The sequence below is a fragment of the Hipposideros armiger genome, unplaced genomic scaffold (assembly GCF_001890085.2).
Source record: "Hipposideros armiger isolate ML-2016 unplaced genomic scaffold, ASM189008v1 scaffold_690, whole genome shotgun sequence".
NCBI lineage: Eukaryota > Metazoa > Chordata > Mammalia > Chiroptera > Hipposideridae > Hipposideros > Hipposideros armiger.
Window position 1 is genome coordinate 20334 of NW_017732040.1, and position 24904 is coordinate 45237.

Below are 24904 nucleotides of genomic sequence, written 5' to 3' on the forward strand. Positions count from 1 at the left end.
GTTTGACTAAGTAACACTGAGTAACAAATTAGTGTTACTGCATTGTAAAAGACGTATGGAAATAGAAAAACACAGGTACATCAAGAAAGAGGGATCATTTCCAGGGAAAAGACAATACAGAATACAAGGGTGATCTACTATTTTCAGTGGAGCAGATTGAGGACAACAGTCAGCCAATTAGGAAATCATAGATAAATAGCTTCTTTATGGCGATGCAAGTATTTCCAGAATAGCAGAATTTTGACTGTGGAAAAGACCACATATTTCATTTTTGTCCATTTTACAGACAAGGAAGCCATCAAGATACATGAAAAGATTCTGTCTGGAGGCTGATTCTCTGTCTTGGTCACAGACCCTGAAGCAAAGGACATGGAGAAAATAAATGGGGAGAGCAAGGGGCCAGGGTAAGGTCTGGGCCTGCATCCTGCCGAAAAGTAAAGCCCTCAAAGCGAACCAAGTCCCCTCAGAAGCCTGGATTAGGAGGGGAACAAGTATCGGACTTACCTGGGCCTGCATGCAAACCATCAAGTCCCATGAGAAGGACAAGAAGGAACATGGCTTCGCTGTCTTGGAGCCCGGCTGGCTGAGTAACAGCAGTTGAGGCGTTGAGGCGAGTAAACGCGCTGCTCGCGCAGGGTCACTAAGGGCGCGAGACGCTCAGAACTAGACCCGGAGGGCGGGAGGCAGCAGAAAGGGAAACAGCTCTTGTGAGAAGGAAAAAGCTTTGTGAAGGCTCTCTGCTGCCTCAGGTAAGTTGATATAGGTAAATGTGCATTTGGAGGGCAGGTAAGGCCTGAGGGGGAGGCTGTCAATCTTCCTGTACACAATCCGTTTACTGTTAAGGAAGGAAAGGCTGCGTAATTTTCAATTCTCAGATTGGAGTGGTGCCTGGTAAGGCTTTTATTTGTATCTTTTACTTAGGCCAATGATTTTTTAAGTAATATCTAGATACAATGAGGAGGAGGAACAAAGATAAAAATGTTCAACTTACTGATAGCAGACAAGTTTCCACATATTACATTTACATACCATTCAAACATGCAAAATGCATATATTTGCAAAAACTTGCAAACACTGACTTTTTAAAATTTAATTGTTGGATACACCATTACTGGCCAGTTATTGCATGCAGAAACCCCCATACAATATAGACTGTTCTAATATAGACTCTAAGAAAAACTTCTTCAATATCCCCAAGTTATTATTGCCACACTGTACAGCCCCTAGTTTTTAATTCTTTGTAACAACATGGCAGTGAGCTCCTTTAGTTTTCTTTTTGTCTCATATACTCCAGGCTGGGTGCTAGAGAAGTCAAACACAAATAGGACCAGATAAAAATAGAGAAGGAAAAAAAAGGTTAATGTTCAATTAACAGTAAAGAAAAGGAAAAAAACAAAAGAACAAAGAAAGGTAGGATAAATGGAAAACACGTAACAAAATGGTAGACTTACAACCAACAGTATCAGAAGTTACATGTAAATGCTTTTAACACCCTCATATAAAAATACTGTCCAACTGGATTTTAAAAATATATATAACCCAACTGTATGATGTCTGACAATTAAGTTTGTGAAACTGTCACCGTGCACTTACACTGGCAGCACTGTACAAACAGCTTGGTAAGGTTTCATAACCTTGGTATATCTGTGTCTCACAGTTGCATTCATGTCGACGTGTGGCAGCGGTGTCTTGCTGAGTGGCATTCATTATTGTTGCGTGTTTTTGATGCTATTGCGAAAATGTCTGAGCTTGAATTAAAGCAATGAACAAACATTAAATTTGTTGTTAAACTTGGCAAGAGTGGATGTGAAATCAGGGACATGTTGGTCCAAGTTTATGGGATAATGCCATGAAGAAAATGGGATTAAATAAACATTTTTCTAAGGAGAGAGAAATGCCTCACTGATGAAGAGAGGTCAGGGCAGCCAGTAATGAGCAGAACTGATGAAAACATTGCAAAAATTTGTTGAATTGTGCGTCAAAATCATCGGCTGACTGTGAGAAGCATAGCAGACTCAGTAAACATAGAGAAACAGGAAAATCTTAACTGAAAATCTTGGCATGAGAAAGGTGTCTGAAAAAATGGTCCTGAAGGAGCTCACCAATGAACAAAAAAGCAAAGGAGAGTTGAGTTTGCCAAGACTTTTTGGAAAAGCAAGAGGGTGTTTTGGACTGTGTTATCACTGGTGATGAAACATGGGTGTGCCAATACAACCCTGAAACAAAGCATCAAAGTGCACAATGGAAGTCAGCCAGTTCTCCACGATCAAAAAAGTTCCATCAGTCCAAATCAAGAGTGAAAACGATGTTGCTAACCTTTTCTGATATCAGAAGGATTATTCATTATGAATTTTTACCAACTGGACAAACAGTTAACCAAGTTTTCTATTTGGAAGTGCTGAAAAGGCTGTGTGAAAAACTTAAACAAAAACGACCTGAACTTTTTGCCAATAATTCATGGCTCTTGCATCACAACAATGCACCAGCTCACACAGCACTGTCTGAGAGGGAGTTTTTAGCCAGTAAACAAATAACTGTATTAGAACACCCTCCCGACTCACCTGACCTGGCTTCCAAATGACTTCTTTCTTTACCCAAGAGAAAGGAAATATTGAAAGGAAGACATTTTGATGACATTCAGGACATCAAAGATAATATGACAACAGCTCTGATGGCCATTCCACAAAAAGAGTTCCAAAATTGCTTTGAAGGGTGGACTAGGCACTGGCATCAGTGCATAGCTTCCCAAGGGGAGTATTTCAAAGGTGACCATAGTGATACTCAGCAATGAGATATGTAGCACTTTTTCTAGGATGAGTTCGCAAATTTAATTGTCCGACCTCATATGCTGTTTATATCAGACACATCTTAAATATAAGGAAATATACATCAGAAGTAAAAGGGTGAAAAAAAGATAGCCCATGCAGGGTCTAACTGTAAAAGAGCCTGCATGGCTATGTTAATATCAGAAAAAGTAGAACTCAACACTAAGAATATAACTAGAGATTAAAAAAAAGAGAATTCTATAATGATAAAGGATCAATTCATCAGGAAAACAGAACAGTCCTAAAGAAACATGCACTAAAATATAACTTCAAATTATATGACACACAAAAAATAGACCTAAAAAGACATATCAACAATAATTGGCAATTTTAGCACACCTCTGAGAAAATGATAGAATAAAGGGAAAAAAAATTTTTCAAAAACACTATTAACAGATTACTTAATTCACATTTATATATTCAACAACTGCAAAGTGTACATTTTTTTTAGTGCACATGGAACATTCACCAAAATAGATCACAGGCTGAATCGTAAGCAAAACAATAATTTCAAAGGATTGAAATCATGTAAGTATAATTCTCTGACCCTGACTGAATTAACCAGAAATCATAAGAAAGGATTAAACTGAAAATGTCCAAATATTTGAAAATTATTGGGTTGTAAGAAAAGTCTTGACACGTTTTTGCAACGAAAAACAGAAAAAATATGTCATGACTTTTCCGACAACCCAATAAAACATTTCTAAGTAACCCATAATTCAGAGATCAAGACAAAAATCAGAAAATATTTTGACCTGAAGAATAATGAAAATACATTTAATAATTTTCATGAAATGATACTAAAGGAGTACATACAGCAAGTTTATACCTTTAAATGAATTAGAAAAGGTTTAAAATCACTTATATAGACTTTTACTTCAAGAAGCTAGGTAAAGAGCAAAGTTTAAAAAGGTAGAATTCAGTGGAGCAGAAAACTGAGATACAATAGAGAAAAACAACAAAGTCAAGAGGGAGTCTGAGAAGATTAGTGAGATAGGGAAAATTATAGGCAGTCAGGGAAATGGCCATGGTACAGGGAATTAGGGCGGAAACCATAACAGAACCAGGGGAAATAATTCTAATAGCTGGCAGATAGGTTTAAGTCACAGGACCCACCAGAGTAACAAACTCAGGTGTGGGAGGAGAGAAGACTTTTTTTTAAGCCTATAACAAAAAATGTCAGAAGTTAGGGTTTCTTCTTCAGAGGGGGTATTAAGACAGGTTAGTAAGCATAATGTCAGACAGGTTAGTTAGCATAACAGCAGGCAGTCAGAAATCCCCAGGTAGAAAGCATATCTTCAAAGCATAGGCCTTAAGATAACTCTGCCAGCCAGAGCAGAAACACCAATTCTGATAGCTGGGTTGGTCCTAAGATAACCCCCAGCCCAACTATGTTCTGGGACAAATGGACTATTACAAAAGCCCCCTCCAGGCTGAGCAAATGTGATAACAGTACCAATAGGCGCCTGCCAGCTCTTCTCCCCAGGTGTACAAGAAAAAGTATAAAAGCAAAAGCCTTTGCTTTACCTAGAGGCATCCCAGTTTTGGGTACTCCCCCTCACTTTGAGAGCTGTAGCTCTTTCTGCTTTAATAAACTGTCCTTTGCTACAAACCTTACCTCACTGGTCCATGCCTCCATTCTTCAATTCCACGAGACCACGATCCCGGCGCACACACACAAACAGAAATATCACAAATCCTACATCATTAGTAAATTAATTATATACAAAAACTCTTATCAAGACTGATCAGAGTGGGCCGGCTGAGTGGAGCATTGGTTAAGAGCTGGCTTGGGATGCCAGAGGGCCCCGGTTCGGATCCCACATATGAGGGCCAGTGACACTGCCTCCACAGCTAAGATGCTGAACAACAGCTCAACCTGGAGCTGGGCGGCCGTGAGTCACCGGCGACGGCATAGGCTGCAGCCCCTGTGGCAGTGGGTTGCCATGGGCTACCGTGTGTTGCCAGCAGCCGCAGTGAGCGGCCATCCAGAAGCCGCCGACTGATCTGTCTCACCCGGGAAGACAGCAACGATGGTGCCAACTTGGGCCAGTGAAGCGACGTCCTCCACAACTAGACTGAAGAACAAAAGGACAGCAACTTGTCTGTTCCCCTTCCCCCAATTCCCCAGCACTGTTCCCATCCCCTACTTCCCCAATAAAAAAAATAAATAAATAAAATAAAAGACTGATCAGAGAGAGAATAAATATCACCACAATAAAAAATGAAAGAGGGGCCATAACTATAGATCCTACAGACATTAAAAAGGATATTATGAACAACTTTATGACAAAAGATTGACCATTAAATGAAATTAGAAAAACTCCTTTAAGATTAGAGTATCTTTAAAAATTATCACAAGATAAATGGAAACTCTGAATAGTCCTCTATCATTAGAGAAATTAAATCCATAATTTAAAATCTTCTCACAAATAAAATTCCATGTTTATTGGTGAATTTTGCCAAATATTTAGTTGAAAAACTAAACAATTTTATACAAACCCTTTTAGAACATGGAAAATGAGAGAATCTTTTACTGACTCAATTTATCAATCCTGATACCAAACTCTGATAAGGGGTTAATCTTTGCCCCTGAGAGCCAAGCCCAAGCTCTCTGGATCCTTCTGTTTTCTGGGATTCACCCTTTGGGTCACCCAGGAGAGGGGCAAGAGAAAGGTGGTGGGTAGAGCCAGAGGCCTGGATGTTAAATTACTTCCTCCAAAGTGAACACAGCCTCTCTCAGAAGCGTGTTTTGGGGTTGTGGAGAGAGTGAGGTGGGCAGATATCTGGATTTACTGAGATTCGCATGCAGCCAGCCAAGTCCAATGAGAAGGACAGGAGAGGAACATGGCCCACCACCCAGAGCCCTTCCTGAGTAAGGGCAGTTGCTGCACATCCCCAACATCTGGGCCCTTTGCGGTATATCCAAGCGAGTGGTGGGAGAGCTGCAGGGAAGAGCTGAGGGAGCTCGGTGGGGGTGGACATGCTGGAGTTGAGATGACTATGTTCAGTTAAGCTCCCTGAAATGGCAGAACTGCAGCCTCAGGGGTGGAGGAAGAGAAGAAAAACAGACGTGCATGCAAATTGGCCCACATTCAGTTTATTTGTTTCTTTCAGCTGTGACCAGGAGAGGAAAGGTGAAATTTTCATTTCTCAGTGTGATCCTCAGTATTATCCATTGCCTTCTGAAGGAATTACTCTTTACTGTGGAAGAAAACAAAGACACACATGCATAAGGTACTGATGGCAAATAAATTCCCTTCCACTGCAAAACATACAAACAGTTGGGATGCTGCCAAGTGAAAAATTCATACGGCAGAAAAAAAGAATTCTAAAAGGAAGTTTTACAATTTTTCTTGTGATATTATTTGGCTATAACTTATCCCCTACAATTTTTTGTGATTTTTGAGGAGCCATCATATTAGAAGTACTTGCAAATAAAAAAATATGACTTTTTTACACATACAATAAAATGTTCATGAATATAACAAAGTTAATCTTTGCATTTTTAAAAGAAATTTAAATACATGTCAATTGTACTTTTTCCATATATTGGAGCCAATCATTTTTAGTTTTTCATATTATAAAGTGTTTTTGGCACTTGGAAACTCAGGCCTTAAGCATTGTGCCTACAGTGTCTAATGGATAAAGTGGCCCTGATTATGAATTAACTTTATAGATTAATTTATATCTTATATCTTATTAGATTCAACTCTTTAATTTTATTCTGTCCACAAGAGCAAGCTCCCAGCAAACTTAAGAGAACTTTACTAAACTGAAGAAAAAACACTAAGTGATTTAAGTGCCCATTAATAACGAGATTAATAAAGATTAATGAATTATTTTTGGTGTAGTATTTTACCAAGTCATCTACGCAGTAAATACTTAGGAATTACTTGTGGATTATGAATTTCAGTTTAATTTCAAACATTGATTTTAAGAGACACATCCTAGTGTACTTACTTATTGTTTTACGTTTGGGTGCTTTCCTGTGATTTGGATCTAAATAAGTAAGGAAATAATGCTTTTGGCTTGATACAATACAATCTGACAACATTATGCTATAATTTATGGCAGCTTCTTCCTCTTTCCTTTCAAAATTTTGGTAAAAGAGAAATATCTGCAGATATTTTTATATTATTACCAAAAGTCAAAATCAAATTCTTGGGCTTCTTTTCTGTTTTTATATCCACAGATTTCTTATTTCTGATCCCCCAACAAAATGGATGACAAAGAATAAATTGAAGGCAAAGGAGGTTAACTGACAGAGAAGATAACATATGCGTAGATAGTAAGATTAGCAAGAGAATTCAGTGATAAGAGTAGTATAATTTTACCCTTCTCATTTTTCCCCGTTATTTTTTTATAATTCAAAACTTATAGATTTTTCCTACTGTTCTGATCACAAAACACCCCTATTTAATGTAGTTAGTTCTCCCCCAGACCAATAAAAGGATTTGTATATCTAGACTTGTGAGTCTACTGACATGTATAGCCCATTAGATTTCTGTTTGTTTGTTTGTTTGCTTTTTAATATTGTTTTGGTAGTGTTTACCCAAGGAGTTGGTTCTACCAACATCTCCTGTGGTCTTCCCAATTAAAAAAATACCGAAAATAAAAATTTAAAAAGAATAGGGAAGAAAAAGAAAATACAATGGGTGCTATAACAGTAAAGCACAGCAACTATGTCTGCTCACCTTATTAAAAATTTAAATGAAAGCAGTAATCCAAGAATGCTTTTCTGGTGTATGCTAAACACAAACTAGACTAATGTGTTAACATTCCAAATTACACTCTTCAAATGCAATATATATTGTTCTATGGATGATGCCCTCAACTATACCTCAATCTAGTTGAATACCATTCTAGAGGGTGATTATATGAATGATACATGCTATAATGAGAGATAATGTGAGAGGACAATTAGAGTAGTTACAACATTAATTCTGTGTGTATGTGACATTCAAGAGTAATTGCTCGTTATTAAACAAGTATTTATTGAGCATTTACAATGCTAGGTGCTAATTACAGACTGGTTAGCAAAATACACATGGCCATTATTCTCAAGCGATTTCAGAATATACAGGGAAAGTAATGCTTCCAGGTTAGGAAAAGTGTGGAAGAATTACAGTGTTTGAGCACTAGATCACAAATCCTTCTGTAATGGTAATAGAGAATAGAGACCATAAAGAAAATCAGCTTTTTTTTCTTCATACTTAGTTTGGAGTAGGTAACTAATGTCCATAAAAGGGTAATTATGTTAGGCGTTAGCCAAAAACAACAGAGAGCATAAAGGATATAAAAACGCCATAACTTCCCTAATGGTGGAACTGACTTCATCATGGAGGATAGAAACTGTATCATGTTGTGGTGTAGCCTGAAAACTTAACCTGTGGATATAAAGGAGATTCTGGAAAACCAGTGGATTGGCTGTAACTAAAAAAAAGATACAAGGAAAAATGCCAGACAGCACAAGAAAACTAAAATTCTACAAGGAGAAAGGAAGGTGAGCAGACCAGTAAATATACAGGGTGCCAAAAAAAACGTATACACATTTTAAGAAAGGAAAAAACTGTATTAAAATTGTAATAATCTATACCGATAACAAAAGATGAATACAACTCGTGTGTATACATATTTTTGGCACCCCCAGTATTTGATGACTTCAGAAGGATCATAAGGCCACAACTGCGGAGCATGGGAAACTGAATTCAGGAACCCTTGTGAACATAATTGTGGGCTGTTGGGGAGCTGTGGGAAATTTTAGTGTGTTTATAATACCGTCTCTCAGATGAACTCCTCCTAAGTGGGATAAGCACTCACTCAGCTGTTCATGTTGAGTTTGTGGGTGTAAATGTAATCTGAACAAAAAAGTAACATTTCCCTTTATGAATCCCACCATAACGGATGTAGAAATGTCCTGCTTATGAGTTAGTGTCACAAAATAATTACAAATATCTTGTCTCTTATTAGAGTTAGCTAGTTTTTTCCTATATATATCAAAAGAGTAGACAGTCAATACAAATTTAGTCAACTGAAGAAAAACGATTGAGTTAATTAGTACTTGTTCCTAGAATGGGAAATATTAATAAGTATTTTTAGTGCAATACTTTATCAAATGTGACCGCTCAAAAAATTTGAAGCAATTATTTGTTCATTCTTATTTTCAACATATACTTATCTATAAGAAATACTCCCTTAGTTGCTTACCTGCTAGTATAAGTTTGGGCGCTACTTTCTGACCTGGATCGAAATAAAAATAAAAATAATGTCTAAAAGTTAATACTAAGAAACTCACCTAATTTAAGAATGAAGATTAGGCCATTTTATACTAAAACTAACTTTTTTAACACCTGGGGCATGAAAACAAGCAGCATTCTTATTTACCCAACATCAAATGCTACAGTGCACAATTTAAATCCTCCAGTAGGGAAAAGTATTAACATGGCAAAGATGCATTTCGTTTTCTTTGTTACTTCTAAACACAGTATATAAGTTGGACTCTGAATGCCTAAATTTGGCCTTCAGGCTCCAAACTTTTTATTTGTTATTATGGAAATTGCCACATTTTGTAAATGAAAATTCACATTTACTTCACTGCAATCTAGCACACTGAACTGACAGGGAAACTTCCCTGTTCTAGTTCACAAGAAAAGCTTGCCCTTTCTATTCCACAGAAAAGTTGAGTAAAACAGCACAAAAATGTAATACCCACCTGAGATTGAGAGCCAGAAAGGCTTTTCCTTCTTTCAGTAAAATATGATAAACTAGAAGTTCAGAGGGAAAACAGGAGCAAAAGCTGAATGACTACAAAGGGATCTGAACGGCTTACACCCTAAGGGATATGGTTCTAATAACCGTAGCTTGGAAGGAGTTGACAGCACAGATATTGAGATGTTAGAAAGCTAGAAATAAGCCCAAGTCTGGTAGTCTTGAATGGAGATAATAAAAACTATGGCCACTAGCAATTCAACAGATTGTTTTAGCCATGTGGATGGAAAGGGGTCATGAAGAGGTTCAGAATCCCAGGCCTGCACCACATAAAGGGGCAGGACCTCAATTCACCAATTCTACTACCCATAAATTTAAGCCAGCAAGCAAAGAAAATACTGAAACATTCATGCCCCAAGACAAGTAAACCTGAAACATTCCCCTCTTTCTAATGTATGCCGCAGTATTCCCATGAAAGTAATCACTGCTCCTGAGGATGAGCTGACAAATCTACATAACAAACTACTGCCCACAGCCAGTAGAAAAATTTACATATTAAGATCAGCAGGTAATATGAAAATATTTTATAGAAATGTTTAGGATCTCCACAGTGATCAAGTCAGAAATAAGGCAAGAAAAGGATAGCTGTTAAGAGAATGGGTGATTTGGAAACTCATATGAGGATATCAATGTCACACAGAGAGGTGGAAAAGCATAATATATGAACAGCCAAGTTAAGAAACATGGAGGCAAAAATGAGAAGACTCTCCCAAATACAGTCATTTTAGATGGAGAAAAGAAAAAGAATGGGGAAGAGTAAATAACAGAAGAGATAATGACTGAAATTTTTCCAGAATGAATGACCTGAGTGCCTATATCAAAAGACTATATTGAATCCAGAGCTGGATAAATAAAAACAAATTCTATCAGAACATATCATAATAAAATAAAATATTCAGGACAAACGGGAAAACTTAGAAGTCATTTAGAGAAAATGGAAGGAAATAAGTAAATTAATCAGACTGACAACTGAGGTCTAACTAATGACAGTAAGTCATATCACAACAACAGAATACTTTAAAACAGTTGTGGAAAGTGACTCTCGACTAGAAGTCTGTAACTAAGTTATCTTTCAAAGATGAGTGTGAAAAAAAGACATGTTCAGGCATTTAACACAAAATGCTTATAACAACACACTAACTAAAACTAAAAAGGTTGTACTTCAGAAAAATGGAAATTGAACTAAAATTTTTAAATGGATTCAAGAATGACTACTGAGCAAAACAAATGGTAAATATATTGTTATACCCTAGTAAGTATTCATTTAATATAAAAATGACAATAATAATAATAACAACAGTGACTAATGGAGGGGGAGCCATGTTGGCAGAAAATAAAAACAGAAGTTGAGTCAAATGACAATTTGTGAGAGGTTGTTGATTAGAGTTTGCAGCTAAATGATCTAAAACCTTTCTGTTGTTAGGGAAAAGATTGGAAACATTGACTGAATTTAGACACTTAAAAATTAATTATACTACGGTGGTATTAACATAAGCCATATTGGGATTCATCCTGTTTCTCTGCATTTTTTTACTTAACAGCCTTTCCCACTGACTTTCCTCCAAAGAAAGATTATTCCAAAAATAAGTAACCTGAAAACTATAGTGGATGTTATGTCAATGAAGCAGAGCAACAGAAAGCCTTGGAGGGAGGTCCAAGATGGCAGCATATGTTGGCGCTGACCTTGCCCCCTCACGAGAATAGATTGAATGTATACCTACATTTAGAGCAAATCTTCCAAGAGGCAACTTTGAGCCAATTAAAAAGTTTCTGCAGAATAAGCAAGAGAAAGGGGCCGCATAGAGAGGGTTGAGGAACTAGGAGAGCTCTCCAGGACCTGGGGAATTGGTGAGTGCCATTGTTTACATTTCCTCTGAACTTAGATGGTGAGCAGGAGATGCATCCAGGTTTTCTGGCCGACAGGCAGGGCACTGTAGTGTATCTCCAGCCACTCCTACTGGAGCTAGACCCAGCAGAAACAGCACAGTTCCATAGCATGCATGCAGCGTTACCCTTCCACCTGGAGCAGGGTGTTGCTTCATGCTCCCCTGCCAAAGGAGGGTGCGGAGCCAACAAAATGCTGTGTTACCTGCTTGTAGGGTTACCCTGTGCAGAGAAAGTGTAGAGCTAATGAGGTGCTACTGTGTGCTCACATGGGGCTCTTCCTCCTCGAAAAAGTGTGGTGCTAACAAAACACTGCAGTACCTGCACAAAGGACTACCTGGTCCAGAGAAAATGCAGAGATAATGGGGCACTGCTGCACGTGCACATGTAACTGCCCAGCCCAAAGAAAGTGTGAAAAAAGTGCAGAGTTAAGAAAAGTTTGCAGTATCTACATGCCAGGCTGCTCTGTGTGGAGTGAAAGGGGTGCTACTGTGAGCGCCTACGCAGGAGCACATGGCCCACCCAAAGGGAGTTCAGAACTACCAAAGTACCTCTATGAACCCACGTAAGGCTGCCCCCTCTGGAGAAAGGGTATAGCTGGGCAGACACACAGAGCAGCCCCTTCCAGACCCTACTCTGGCTACAGGCAATTGGGCGGAGTGAGAAGACTGAGCTGGCAAGTTATTGCACCACTAAGAGAGGCACAAATACGAAGGACAGCTGTGCGGGTGCATGCAAAGCTGCCCCAACCGGAGAAAGGGTGAAGCTGGTCAGGCCTTGAGATGCAGCTTGTGGAGTGGTCCTGCCCACGCACCTGCCCATCTGCAACTGTCCTGCCAAAACTATTCAAGACACAGTCCACTCCAAATCACTCTTTCAAGACTGGGAGAGAGAGAGATTCTATTCAACTCCTAGGAACAAACACAGAAAGACAAACAAAATGGGGAAACAGAAGAAAATGCCCCAAATGAAGGAACAGGAAAATCTCCAGAGAAAACCCCTAATGAAACAGAGATAAGTAATTTCCCTAAAAAAGAATTCAAAGAAACAATCTTAAAGATGTTCAACAATCTTTAGAATACAATAGAGGAGCTCAGAGAACTCTTCAAAACAGAGATAGAAAATGTAGTAAAGAACCAATACGAGAGGAAGAACACAATAGCTAAAATGAAAAATACATTCAAAGAAATCGAACAGAAGAAGGGATTAGTGGCCTAGAGGACAGAATAGTGGAAATCACCCAAACAGAACAGGGGGAAAAAAAATTCAAAAATTGAGGATGGTATAAGAGATCTCTGGGATAACATCTAACCCCCTAACATTCACATATAGGAATTCCAGGAGGAGAAAAGAGAGAGAAAGGGACAAAAACAGTACTTGAAGAAATAATATATGGAAACTTTCCTAACTAGGGAAACAGGCATCCAGATCAAGGAAGCAGAGAGATCCAAACAAGATGAACCAAAAGAGATCCACACCAAAACATATTCTAATTAAAACGGCAAAAATTAAGTACAGAGAGTCAATCTTAAAGGCAGCAAGAATTAAAAATAAATAAATAAATAAATAATAAAAGGAAACCCCATAAGGCCACCAGCTGATTTCTCAGAAGCAACTCTACAGGCCAGAAGTGAGTGGCAGGGGATATTTAAAGTGCTCGAAGAAAGGAATTTAGAACCTAGAATACTTTCTCCAGCAAGGTTATCATTTAGAATTGAAGGCGTGATAAAGAGTTTCCTAGACAAGCAAGAACTAAAGGACTTCATCAGCACTAAACCAGCCTAACAAGAAATGTTAATGGATCTTCTGTATGTTGAAAAGAAAAGGCCATAACCAGAAATAAGAAAATACAAGAAAGAAAAAACAACAAAAAAAAACTCACTCGTAAAGGAGAATATACAATAATCACAGTGACTCAACCACTTAAAAAGTTAATAGAAAAGTTAAAAGACAACAGTGGCAAAATTACCTATTGGGTTGTTGGAAAAGTCATGACGCATGTTTGCGACAGATGGCACTATTCATTTTTGAAAGTACTAGAGTCATTAGCTTTTATATTATTGCTATGTCATTTGAAAGCTGACAGTTTCAGCTTCGTTCTAAAAAAATTGAGCAATTTGGTTGAGTTTTGGAGATTTTACAAGTTGAAGATGGAAGACCAAACTGTGCATTCTTGCCATATTTTTGCCATATTTTATTGTTTTACTTCCATAAAGGGAAGAATGCGCGTCAAGCTTGTGAAAAGTTGCATAAAGTTTACGGTGACAATGCTCTATAAGAACGTCAGTGCCAACAATGGTTCACAAAATTCGGTGCTGGTTATTTTGATCTCAACGACGCTCCTCGGTCAGGGAGGCCCACCAAGGTTGATGATGACAAAATAAAGGCATTGATAGAGTCAAACCCACGTTACACAACACGAGAGACTGTAGAAACATTGAATATCCATCATTCAAGTGTTCACAACCACCTGAAGAAGCTGGGATACGTAAGCAAGCTCAATATTTGGGTTCCACATGAACTCAAAGAAGTTCATTTGACGCTGTAGAAACATCTGCGATATGCTCATTAAATGTGAGGAAAATGATCTTTTTTGAAGTGACTGATAACTGGTGATGAGAAGTGGATTGTTTACAACAATGTGGTGTGCAAATGGTCTTGGTCCCAACGTGATGATTCAACTCGAACGACATCGAAAGCAGACATTCATCAGAGGAAGGTTATGCTCTCAGTGTGGTGGGATTTTAAAGGTGTTGTGTATTTTGAGCTCCTACCAAGGAACCAAATAATCAATTTGAATGTGTACTGTCGGAAATTGGACAGTTTGAACAAATCCATCATCCAGAAACGTCCAGAGCTTGTTAATTGTAAAGGAGTTGTGTTCCATCGCGACAACGCGAGACCACACACAAGTTTGATCACCTGTCAAAAATTATTGGAGCTTGGATGGGATGTGTTGCCACACCAACCATACTCGCCTGACCTTGCACCATCAGACTTCCACGTGTTTCGCTCTCTTCAAAACTCCTTGCGTGGTATAACGTTCAATTCAGATGAGGCTGTAAATCAGCACCTTGTTCAGTTTTTCTCAAATAAAGACAGGTCCTTCTATGAACGAGGAATTACGAAGCTTACTGAAAGATGGCAAAAGCTTTTCGAACAAAACGGGCAATATATCATTGATTGATCTTTGTTCTTTATATAAATAAATGACCTTTGAAAAACATAGACAAAATACCTCATGACTTTTCTGACAACCCAATAAAACTACAATAAATTATCAGGTGAGTCACAAAACAAAACTATATAAAACATGACATCAAATACAAAAAGAGTTGAGGGGTGAGTAAACATGTAGTGCTTTTAGAATGCAATTGAACTTAATGCCTATCAGCTTGAAATACACTCCTATAGATAGATGAATACATATAAATCTCATGGTAACCATAAACCAAAACCATGTAAAAAAATACACAAAAAATGAAGAGAAAGAAATACAATCAAATCACAAAAAAAAAAAAACCCCAAGAAATCAAAGGAAAAACATCAGTCACTTAGAGCCCAAAGCTGGCTCTGGGACGTTACAGAAAGGGAGACAGTGATGCAGCAGCTGCTGTTTTCCCTTTCACAACAAGCATCTATCTACCATACCTATTGATTAAATAAGGAAGACTATACCAAAATAGAGAAAATTGGACAAGTTACCTATGGAGTTGTATGTAAGGATAGACACAAAACTACAGGTCAAGTGGTAGCCATGGAAAAAATCAGACTAGAAAGTGAAGAGGAAGGTGTTCCCAGTACTGGAATTCGGGAAATTTCTCTATTAAAAGAACATCGTCATCCAAATATAGCCAGTCTTCAAGATGTATTTACACAGGATTCTGGGTTATATCTCATCTTTTAATTATTTTCCATTATTATAAGGAAATACTTGGAGTCCATCCTTCCTGGTCAGTTCATAGACTCAACTTGTTTAAAGAGTTATTTGTACCAAATCCTACAAGGAATTGTGTTTTGTCACTCTACAAAAGACTTAAAAACCTCAAAATCTATTGATTTGATGACAAAGGAACACAAACTGGCTGATTTTGGCCTTACCAGAGCTTTTGAAATACCTATTAGAGTATATGCACATGAGGTATTAACACTTTGGTACAGATCTCTCGAAGTATTGCTGGGGTCAGCTCGCTATTCAGCTCCAGTTGACATTTGGAGCATAGGCACTATATTCGTGGAATTAGCCACTAAGAAACCACTTTTTAATGGGGATTCAGACATTGACCAACTCTTCAGAATTTTCAGAGCTTTGGGTACCCTCCAACAATGAAGTGTGGCCAGAAGTGGAATCTTTACAAGACTATAAGAATACATTCGCCAAGTGGAAACCAGGAAGCCTAGCATCCCCTGTCAAAAACTTAGATGAAAATAGCTTGGATCTGCTCTTGAAAATGTTAGTCTACAATCCTGCCAAATGAATTTCTTGCAAAGTGGCATTGGATCATCCATATTTTAATGATTTGGACAATCAGATTAAGAATATGTAACTTTCTGACAGAGTTTCCACATGTTGTATCAAGAACATAGTTATAGTTTTAATCTATTTTTGTCTTGTGCATTTTCCTTTTCTTTGTTGTAACACTTAAGTTGTGCTTCATCTTCTAATTTCAAAAGTTGTAACTTAAAAATGCAAATATTGTTCTACATGAATTGGAATATAATTCAGTATATGTGTGTAGATTTTACTGTAACAATTTGTTATTATAATAAAACTATAAGTCTAATATTGATGTCTGGAACTGGGAAAATTCTGAGTTAGCTTAATCATCTCAAACCTTACAGCAGTCTGGTTGGAACTAAAAATTTAGAAAGTGTGCTAAGTTCAAAGTTTACAATGCTTTGAAATATTTGTATTCTCTGAATGTTTAAATATTATTGTCAGTTTCTTACCATGTGGTAACTATACATCCTCCCCAAAGATGTTTTTCTGCTGGTATTTCATTTTGTGATCTAAATATTTAAGTATTCAGAATGAGAAAACTATCCAGATTTCAGAAATAATGCTAAATTTACAAAGGTTTCAGTAACTTATAAAACTAACATTAGAGACTGCCAAAGTTTGCTAGGTCTTACAGTCAAAGTTCAAGGGCTGTCCACTGCAGGGAAGAACAGTTTAGAGAATTAATGAAATATCTCATTTTTAGGTAGTTTATGAAATCTATTTGTCTAAGTGAATTCTTATGCCTTGGTCAGAGGTAGTAACTATACAAAAGAGTTATTTATTGTGGCTTTCAATTCTGACTTAAAAACTTTATTTGCAAAATTTGACATAGTGTTTATTAGCAGCCTTCTTAGAAGGTTCCAAAGTAAAAGTATTTAGTTAAAATCACTAGCCTTGGGAATTAAATTGTTTAATAATAAACAAAAAAAGTAAAGAGATCAAGAGAAGAAGAAAGGAATAGTGAAAGAACAACAAAAACAACTAAAAAACAATTAACAAAATGACAATAAGCACATACCTATCAGTAATTACCCTAAATGTAAATGCACTAAATGTTCCAATCAAAAGACACAGGGTGGCAGAATGGATAAGAAAGCATAACCTATCAATATGCTACTTATAAGAGACTCACTTCAGATTGAAAATACAGGTAGACTGAAAGTAAAGAAATGAAGAAAGATATTCCATGCAAATAGAAATGAAAAGTAAGTTGAGGTAGCAATACTCACATCAAACAAAATAGATTTCAAAACAAAGAATGTAAAAAGAGACAGGGACATTACATATTTTAAAGGGGTTAATTCAAGAAGAGGCTATAACAGTTGGAAAGATTTAGTCACCCAACATAGGAGCACCCAAGTATATAAAGCAAATGTTAACAGACATAAAAGCAGAAATTAACACTTATACTATAATAGCTGATGACTTTAATACTTCACTTACTTAAAAGGATAGATCATCCAGACAGAAAATTAATATGGAAATAATGGCCTTAGATACCACATTAGATCAGTTTGACTTGACAGATATTTCCAGAGCATTTGATATAAAAACTATAGGTTGAACGTTTTCCTCTAGTGCACATGGAGTGTTTTCCAAGGACAGATAACATACTATGCCTAAACAAGCCTCAATAAATTAAAAAGCAGTGAAATTACATCAAGCATATTTTCTGACCACAATGGCATAAACTAGAAAACACAATGAAAAAATCATAAATACATGGAGATTAAACAACATGCTTCTAAACAACCAATGGATCAATCAAAAACTATCTTGAGACAAATGAAAACATAATCCTACAAAATCTATGGGCTACAACAAGAGCAGTTATAAGAAGACAATTTATAGCTATACATGCCTACCTCAAGAAGCAGGGAAAATCCCAAATACACAATCTAAAATTATACCTAAAGAAACTAGAAAAAGAGGAACAAACAAAATCCAAAAGAAGTAGAAGAAAGTAAGTAAGAAAGATCAGAGCAAAAATAAATGAAATAGAAAATAGAAAATCAATAGAAAAGATTCATGAAACTAAGAGCTGGTTCTTTGAAAGGATACATAAAATTGATAAGCCTCTAGCAAGACTCATTAAGCAGAAAAGAGAGAAACAGAACACAAATAAATAAATTCAGAAATGAAGACGAGAGATTACAACTGACACCACAGACAAAGGATCGTTAAAGGAAACTATGAACAATTATATACCAACATATTCAACAATCTAGAAGAAATGGATAAATTTTTAGAAACATACAATCTTCTAAGACTAAACCAAGAAGAAACAGAGAATCTGAATAGACCAGTTACTAGCAATGAAATTGAAGAAGTAATAAAAAAACTCCCAACCAACAAAAGCCCAGGAGAGACAGCTTCAGAGGTGAATTCCACCAATCATTTAAAGAAAAATTAGTACCTATACTTCTTAAACTTTTCCAAAAAATTGAAGAGGAAGGAATACTTCCAGCCTCATTCTATAAAGTCAGCATTACACTAATACCAAAACCAGACAAAGACACTAAACAAAGACACTAGAGAGAGAGAATTGTAGGCAAATATCCCTGATGAACATAGATGCCAAAATTCTCAACAATATAATAGCAAACCAAGTTCAACAGTACATTAAAAGGATTATACATCATGATTAAGTGGAATTTATACCAGGATGAAAGGGTGGTTCAACATCCACAAAACAATTAATATGATTCACCATATCAACAAAACCAAGGATTAAAATCATATGATTACCTCAAGAAATATAGTAAAAGTATTTGACAAAATTCAACATCCATCTATAATACAAAGTATCAACACAGTGGGTAAAGAAGAAACTACCTTAATTTGATAAAGGCTATAATGGGCAAACCCACAGCTAACATCATAATAGTGAAAAGCTGAAAGTTTTTTATCTAAGATCAGGAACAAGACAAGGATGCCCATTCTCACCACTATTATTCAACATAATATTGGAAGTCCTAGTCACAGCAATCAGACAAGAAAAAGAAATAAAAAGCACCCAAATTAGAAAGGAAGAAGTAAAACTGCCATTATTTGTAGATGACATAATACTATATAGAGAAAGCCCTAAAGAATCTACCAAAAGTTAATCGAATTAATAAAATAATTCAGTAAAGTACCAGGATACAAAATTAACACACAGAAATCTGTCATGTTTTTTTACACTAATAATTAACAATCAGAAGAAGAGGTTAAGAAAAACAATCCCATTTATAATTACATCAAAAAGAATAAAATACCTAAAGATAAATTTAATCAAGGAGTTGAAAGACATGAACTCTGAAAAATATGACACCGAAGAAGGAAATTGAAGAGGACACAAATAAATAAAAGGATATATATACCATGCTCATGGATTAGAATGATTGCTTAACTGACCATACTACCCAAAGCAATCTATAGATTCAATGCAATTCCTATCAAAATGCCAATGTTATTCTCAGAACTAGAACAAATAACCCTAAAAATTATATGAAACCACAAAAGACCCTAAATAGCCAAAGCAATCTTGAGAAAAAACAACAAAGTTGGAAGTATTACATTCCCTGATCTCAAACTGTACTACAAAGATATAATAATCAAAATGGTATTGCACTAGCATAAAAACAGACACATAGATCAATGGAACAGAATAGAGGGCCTAGAAATAAACTGTCATTTATATGGTCACCTACTCTATGAAAAAGGAGGTAAAAATATACAGTGGAATAACAACAGTCTATTCTACAAGTAGTATTGGGAAAATTGGACAGATACACGCAAAAATAATAATAATAACAAAACTGTATCACTCTCTTATACCATCTATAAAAATTAACTCAAAATGGGTCAAACTTAAATGTAAAGCCTGAAACCATAAAACTCCTAGAAGAAAACATAGGAAGCGAACTATTTGACATTAGTCTGAGTAATATCTTTTTGGATATGCTCCTTGAGCAAGGGAAACAAAAGCAAAAATAAACAAATAGGACTAAAAAGCTTCTGCATAGTGAAGGAAACCTTACACAAATTAAAAAAGACAACACACTGAATGGGAGGGTATATTTACAAATGGCAGATCTGATAAGGGGTTGATATCCAAAATATAAAAGAAGCTAATACAGCTCAATGACTAAATAACAAACAATCTGATCAAAAAATGAGCAGAAGACTTGAAAAGAAAATTTTTCAAAGATGACAAACAGATGGCCAACAGACATATGAAAACATGCTCAGCATTATTAATCATCAGGTAAGTGCAAATCAAAATCACAATTAGATACCCCCTCACACCAGTCAGAATGGCTATTATCAAAAAGTCAACAAATAACATGTGTTGGCAAGGATCTGGAGAAAAGGGAACCCTTGTGCACTGCTGGTGGAACTCCAAGCTGGTGCAGCCCCTATGGAAAACAGTATGGAGATGCCTCAAAAAGCTAAAAATCGATATACCATATGACCCAAAAAATTCCACTTCTGGGTATTTATCCAAAGAAAACAAGAATACTAATTCAAAAAGATATGTGCACCCCTATAGTTATTGCAGCATTATTCATTTTACCAATTGCAGCAATTCAAATAATATCTAGAAATTAATTGTGAATTATTAGTTTATTCTTAACTTTCAACATATATCTTAGGAAACCTTCTACTTTACTTACCTGGTGGTATATGAGTGCATGCTGTCTTCGGATCTGGATATAAAAAGAAAAAAAAATAGAAAATAATGTCCCAAGTTAGTCTTAAGAAAGCTTGCCTACTACATTAATAAAAGTCAAGCCATTTTACAAGCAGTATTATATCTTTTACAAGACTAGTTACCAATAAATAAAATAATATCCAAGGTCACTTAACAAGAATATCACACAGAAAACCAGGAACCTTAAGTCTTTAACAAGTGTAGGTTTAAGATACCAATTCACCCTTCCTTTCAATTCTAAATCACCAGGTATAGCAAGTTCTGTAAAAATTTATGACTTTAGAGGGTAAAACATGAAATAACTTCCACAAGGAGGATTCTACAAAGCAGGATATGAAGAACTCTCATGAGACAATAACTGCTGCTTGGGATGGCCTTACAATCAAAGAAAGCAAGCCACTAAGAGGTAATGTCCACAGCCAGCACAAACTAAAGAATTCATACACCAATAATTACAAGTAACAGAAAAACTTCAAAAAATGACTGCTTAAGATTTCCATAGAGATCAATAAGGGAACAGAAATCACTAAACAAAAAAAGATAAAACCAAAAAAAAATTGCTGATTTTTAAATTGTTTAGGGAAATCACCCAGAACACTAGGTAAACAGAAATATATAAAACACCAGCTAAGAAATATGAAGAAATATAAACATAGAAGATTTAGAATGGGGAGAGTCAATATTTGAAGAGACAAAGTCCAGATCTTTTCCAAATCAAAGAAAGGCATGAATCATCACAATAAAAGAAAATACTGAGTCCAGTTCATAATGGAAAAAAAAAATAGTCTCTACCAGAATACATTATAATGAAATAAGATCTCTATGGGCAAAGAAAAAACTCTTAGAGGCTGTGTTAGGCCAAATTCTAATGATGGCCCCCTAAGATTCCCATTCATTGGTTATTTAAATACTCTTCTAAGTACTGCTCTGAAGAGAGTTTGCAGGCGCAATTAAAGCTCCAAATCAGTTAATCTTAAAATACAGGGATTATTTTTGTGGGCCTGACTCAATCAAGTGAGCTCTTTAAAAGTAGAGTTTTCAATTTCCTCTTAAGTATCAAGTGAATTAATATTTAATCTTTTTGACTTGGTCAATTCTCTCCTTTGTTATTTTCACAAAATAAATCAATTTGTCTCAAAAAAAAAATAGAGTTTTCTTCTGCTAGTGGCAAAAGAGTAAGAGAATCAAAAAGCCTGTGGAAGGGCCGCCCGAGTGGCTCAGTTGGTTAAGAGCTCGCTCAAGAGTTTGAGCTCTGAGCAACAGCGGTTTGATGCCCGGGCCGAGCTAAGCTGCCGCTAAGCTGCCAATAGGTAGCAGGATGGCTCAGCTAAAAAAAAAAAAAAAAAAAAAGCCTGTGGAACACTTGACATGCTAGTGTATCTTTGAAGATGAAGGAAGGTACATGAGAAGCCATGTGGGTGGCCTCCAGAAAAAGGGAGGGTCCCCTAGCAGACAGACAGCAAGGAAATAGGTATCTCTGATATCTGCAAGAAATTGGATTCCACTTACAATATGAATGAGCTAACAGCCCAACTTGGCCTTCAGGCCTTTGGGCCTTATGATAACTCAATTAAATCTACCTGGATTTCTGACTTAGAGAACTTCAACATAATAAATGAATATTGTTTGAAGTCACTAAGCGTGTGGTAATTTGTTATGCAGCCATACAAATACAAAGGCTACTTAGATAGAACTCAAATGAACTGTAAAGGAATAAATGAATCAACGTACTAACAGAAGATTTATCATCATCATCATCATCACCAGTAAATGCCAGGCTACACTGACATATCTTCAAATAGCTGAGGAAAAGTACCTCTCAACCTAGAAGTCCATACTACATAAATTTACATTTAAGAGTGAAAATAAAGACAATTTCAGACAATAAGATAAACAGCTAACTAACACAGACTCGTTAATGGAATTTCTAAGAGAGGTACTTCACCAAAGATGAAGTGAAATTCAAAAAATAATAGTGAACAAAAAAGTGGTAAATATGTAGTGAAATCCTAGTATACTTTGACTAAATATAGTAATGATAACAATAATGATGACTTATTTGAAGCTGGTTAAAATTCAGGAGTAACTAAATACCAATGATAAAAATATGAAAGAGTGAAAAAGAGTATAGGTTTAAATGGGTTAAGATCCATATATTCTTAGAAGACTATAACTACTTAATAACAGCACAATTGATTTAATGGAATACAAAAAAGCAGAAAAAGAAAATATTGAAAAGTATAATCAGTAGATAAAAATGGCAGAATTAGTCTATATTGTCAAACATAAGTATGTGTATATAAACACATTAAATTCAACTACTGAGAAAGTCTTGAGGTTACCTATTTTTAATCTCATTGGCAGAATATCTTTCAGAAGCCAACTTAAAAGATTGAAACTAACATGATGGAAAAATGATATCAGGTAAATCTAACAATGTTGCTATAGCAGTTATAAAACAGTGAGGACTGAATTCATGGTTAAAAAACATTAATGGGGACAAAAATGCTACTTTTTAATAATAAAATGAAGAACACAGGACAATGTAATTAGTTTTCTCCAACACATAATTATTCTAGAAATTTATACATGAGCTCTGTAACAATCTATCAAACATCAGGCATTTGCTTATTTACACAAGCTGTACATGAATATGCAGTCATGCATCACTTAAAAACACTTAAGAATATGTCCTGAAAAATGCATATTTAGGTGACTTAGTCATTGTGCAAACATCATAGAGTGCACTTACACAAACCTAGATGGTATAGACTACTGCACACCTAGGCTGTATGGCATAGCCTTTTGCTCCTAGGCTACAGGCCTGTATAGCATGTTACTGTACTGACTACAGTAGGCAGTTGTAACACAATGGTAAGTATTTGTTTATCTAAACATAGAAAAGGTAACATTAAAATATGGTATAAAAGGTAAAAAAAATAGTGCACCTGTATAGGACACTTACCGTGAATGAAGTTTGCATGACTGGAAGTTGCTCTGCCAGTGAGTGAGTGAGTGAGTGGTGAGTGAATGTGAAGGCCTAGGACCTTGCTGTCCACTACTGTAGACTTATAAACATTGTCCCACAAGCCCTCCCCCACTTCCTTCCAACACAGTCAGAAGTAGAACATTGAGGCTGTCAATGCTGCTCCACAAACAGGGATGTGGTCTGGACTGATTGGAAATACTAAGGAGAAACTGGATGCATAAGGCATAGATTACCACAATAGTGACTGTCTGGAGGGAATGAAAGGTGATTTGAGGATCAGTAAGAATAACAAATCAAGATGGAGAGATAAAGGAACAGGGGATTGTCATGGGAATGAGGCTTTGGCTATTGCATATTAGAGGAGTGGTCAGATTAAGGAACTTTGTGGTAGTCATAAAAAAAAGTGTTTAACATGGACAGGGTGTAGAACTGAGGACTCAATATTTTGACTTCGAAATTTGTTTCTGGTTCCATTGACCGTATCTGGCACAAAGGGCTCTCTCTGACATTGAATTGCTGGAAGAAATAAACTTGTCTATGTTTTACATCATTACAACCTGAAAATACCAGAGGTGCCAAAAAATGTATACAAGTGGACACTTTGGTCAATATTGCTCAAGCAGTAGTCACTGTAATCAGAAGTGTCTGGATGCTGATGGTAACCACTTTGAGCACCTCTTGCAATTGCAGAAGTTAAATGTGACTTGTATTCATTTTTGTTATTCATATATATTATTAGAATTTTAATAGTTTTCTCCTTTCTTAACATGCATATACAATTTTTTGGCACCCTCTGTATTTTCAAAGTCAGGGAAAAGCTGGCTCCACAATAACCACAGAAAGCTTTTACCAAAGTGGCAGTGGCACTTAATATTTATGAAGGTAGCTCCTGTGGACTTGTATCCTAAAGGATCTTAGGTCCTCAGCAAAGAACTTACAACAATGTACTCCGAAGACCATGAAGCTAGATTGGGGATGGCTGTCACACCCTCTGAATATGTTGTGCTGGCCAGACAGGCTCCGCTGTGCTGAAACAGGTCAGTGGCTGACTGATGGGGGGTAATTTGTACACTCAAAACTGAGTGATGCAAGCGAGAGGGAATCTATTGCCATGCCCCACAAACATTTCCTCTTGAACCATACATCCTTTCATTTCTTATAGGAAACTTAACTCCATTATAATCTTCTGGGATCACCCTCGTCGTCTAGGTAGTACATTGTTGATCGCAATGTCATTA

At 36.4% G+C, this 24904-nt stretch overlaps 1 protein-coding gene and 1 pseudogene across 1 annotated transcript in view; one reads left to right on the top strand and one right to left on the bottom strand.

Annotated features, from left to right (window-relative positions):
- Nucleotides 1-5919: 5919 nt before the first annotated feature.
- Nucleotides 5920-24904, bottom strand: part of ADAM32 (ADAM metallopeptidase domain 32) — a 140038-nt gene continuing 121053 nt past the window's right edge. The window contains exons 21-24 of the mRNA XM_019626793.1: nucleotides 20640-20672; nucleotides 9036-9068; nucleotides 6789-6827; nucleotides 5920-6029 (exon numbers count right to left, since the gene is read on the bottom strand). Of these exons, the coding sequence (XP_019482338.1) occupies nucleotides 6797-6827; nucleotides 9036-9068; nucleotides 20640-20672 (97 nt within the window). The 3' untranslated portion in view covers nucleotides 5920-6029; nucleotides 6789-6796. The remainder of the gene's footprint in view (nucleotides 6030-6788; nucleotides 6828-9035; nucleotides 9069-20639; nucleotides 20673-24904) is intronic.
- On the top strand, nucleotides 11994-16027 carry LOC109373144 (cyclin-dependent kinase 1 pseudogene; annotated as a pseudogene).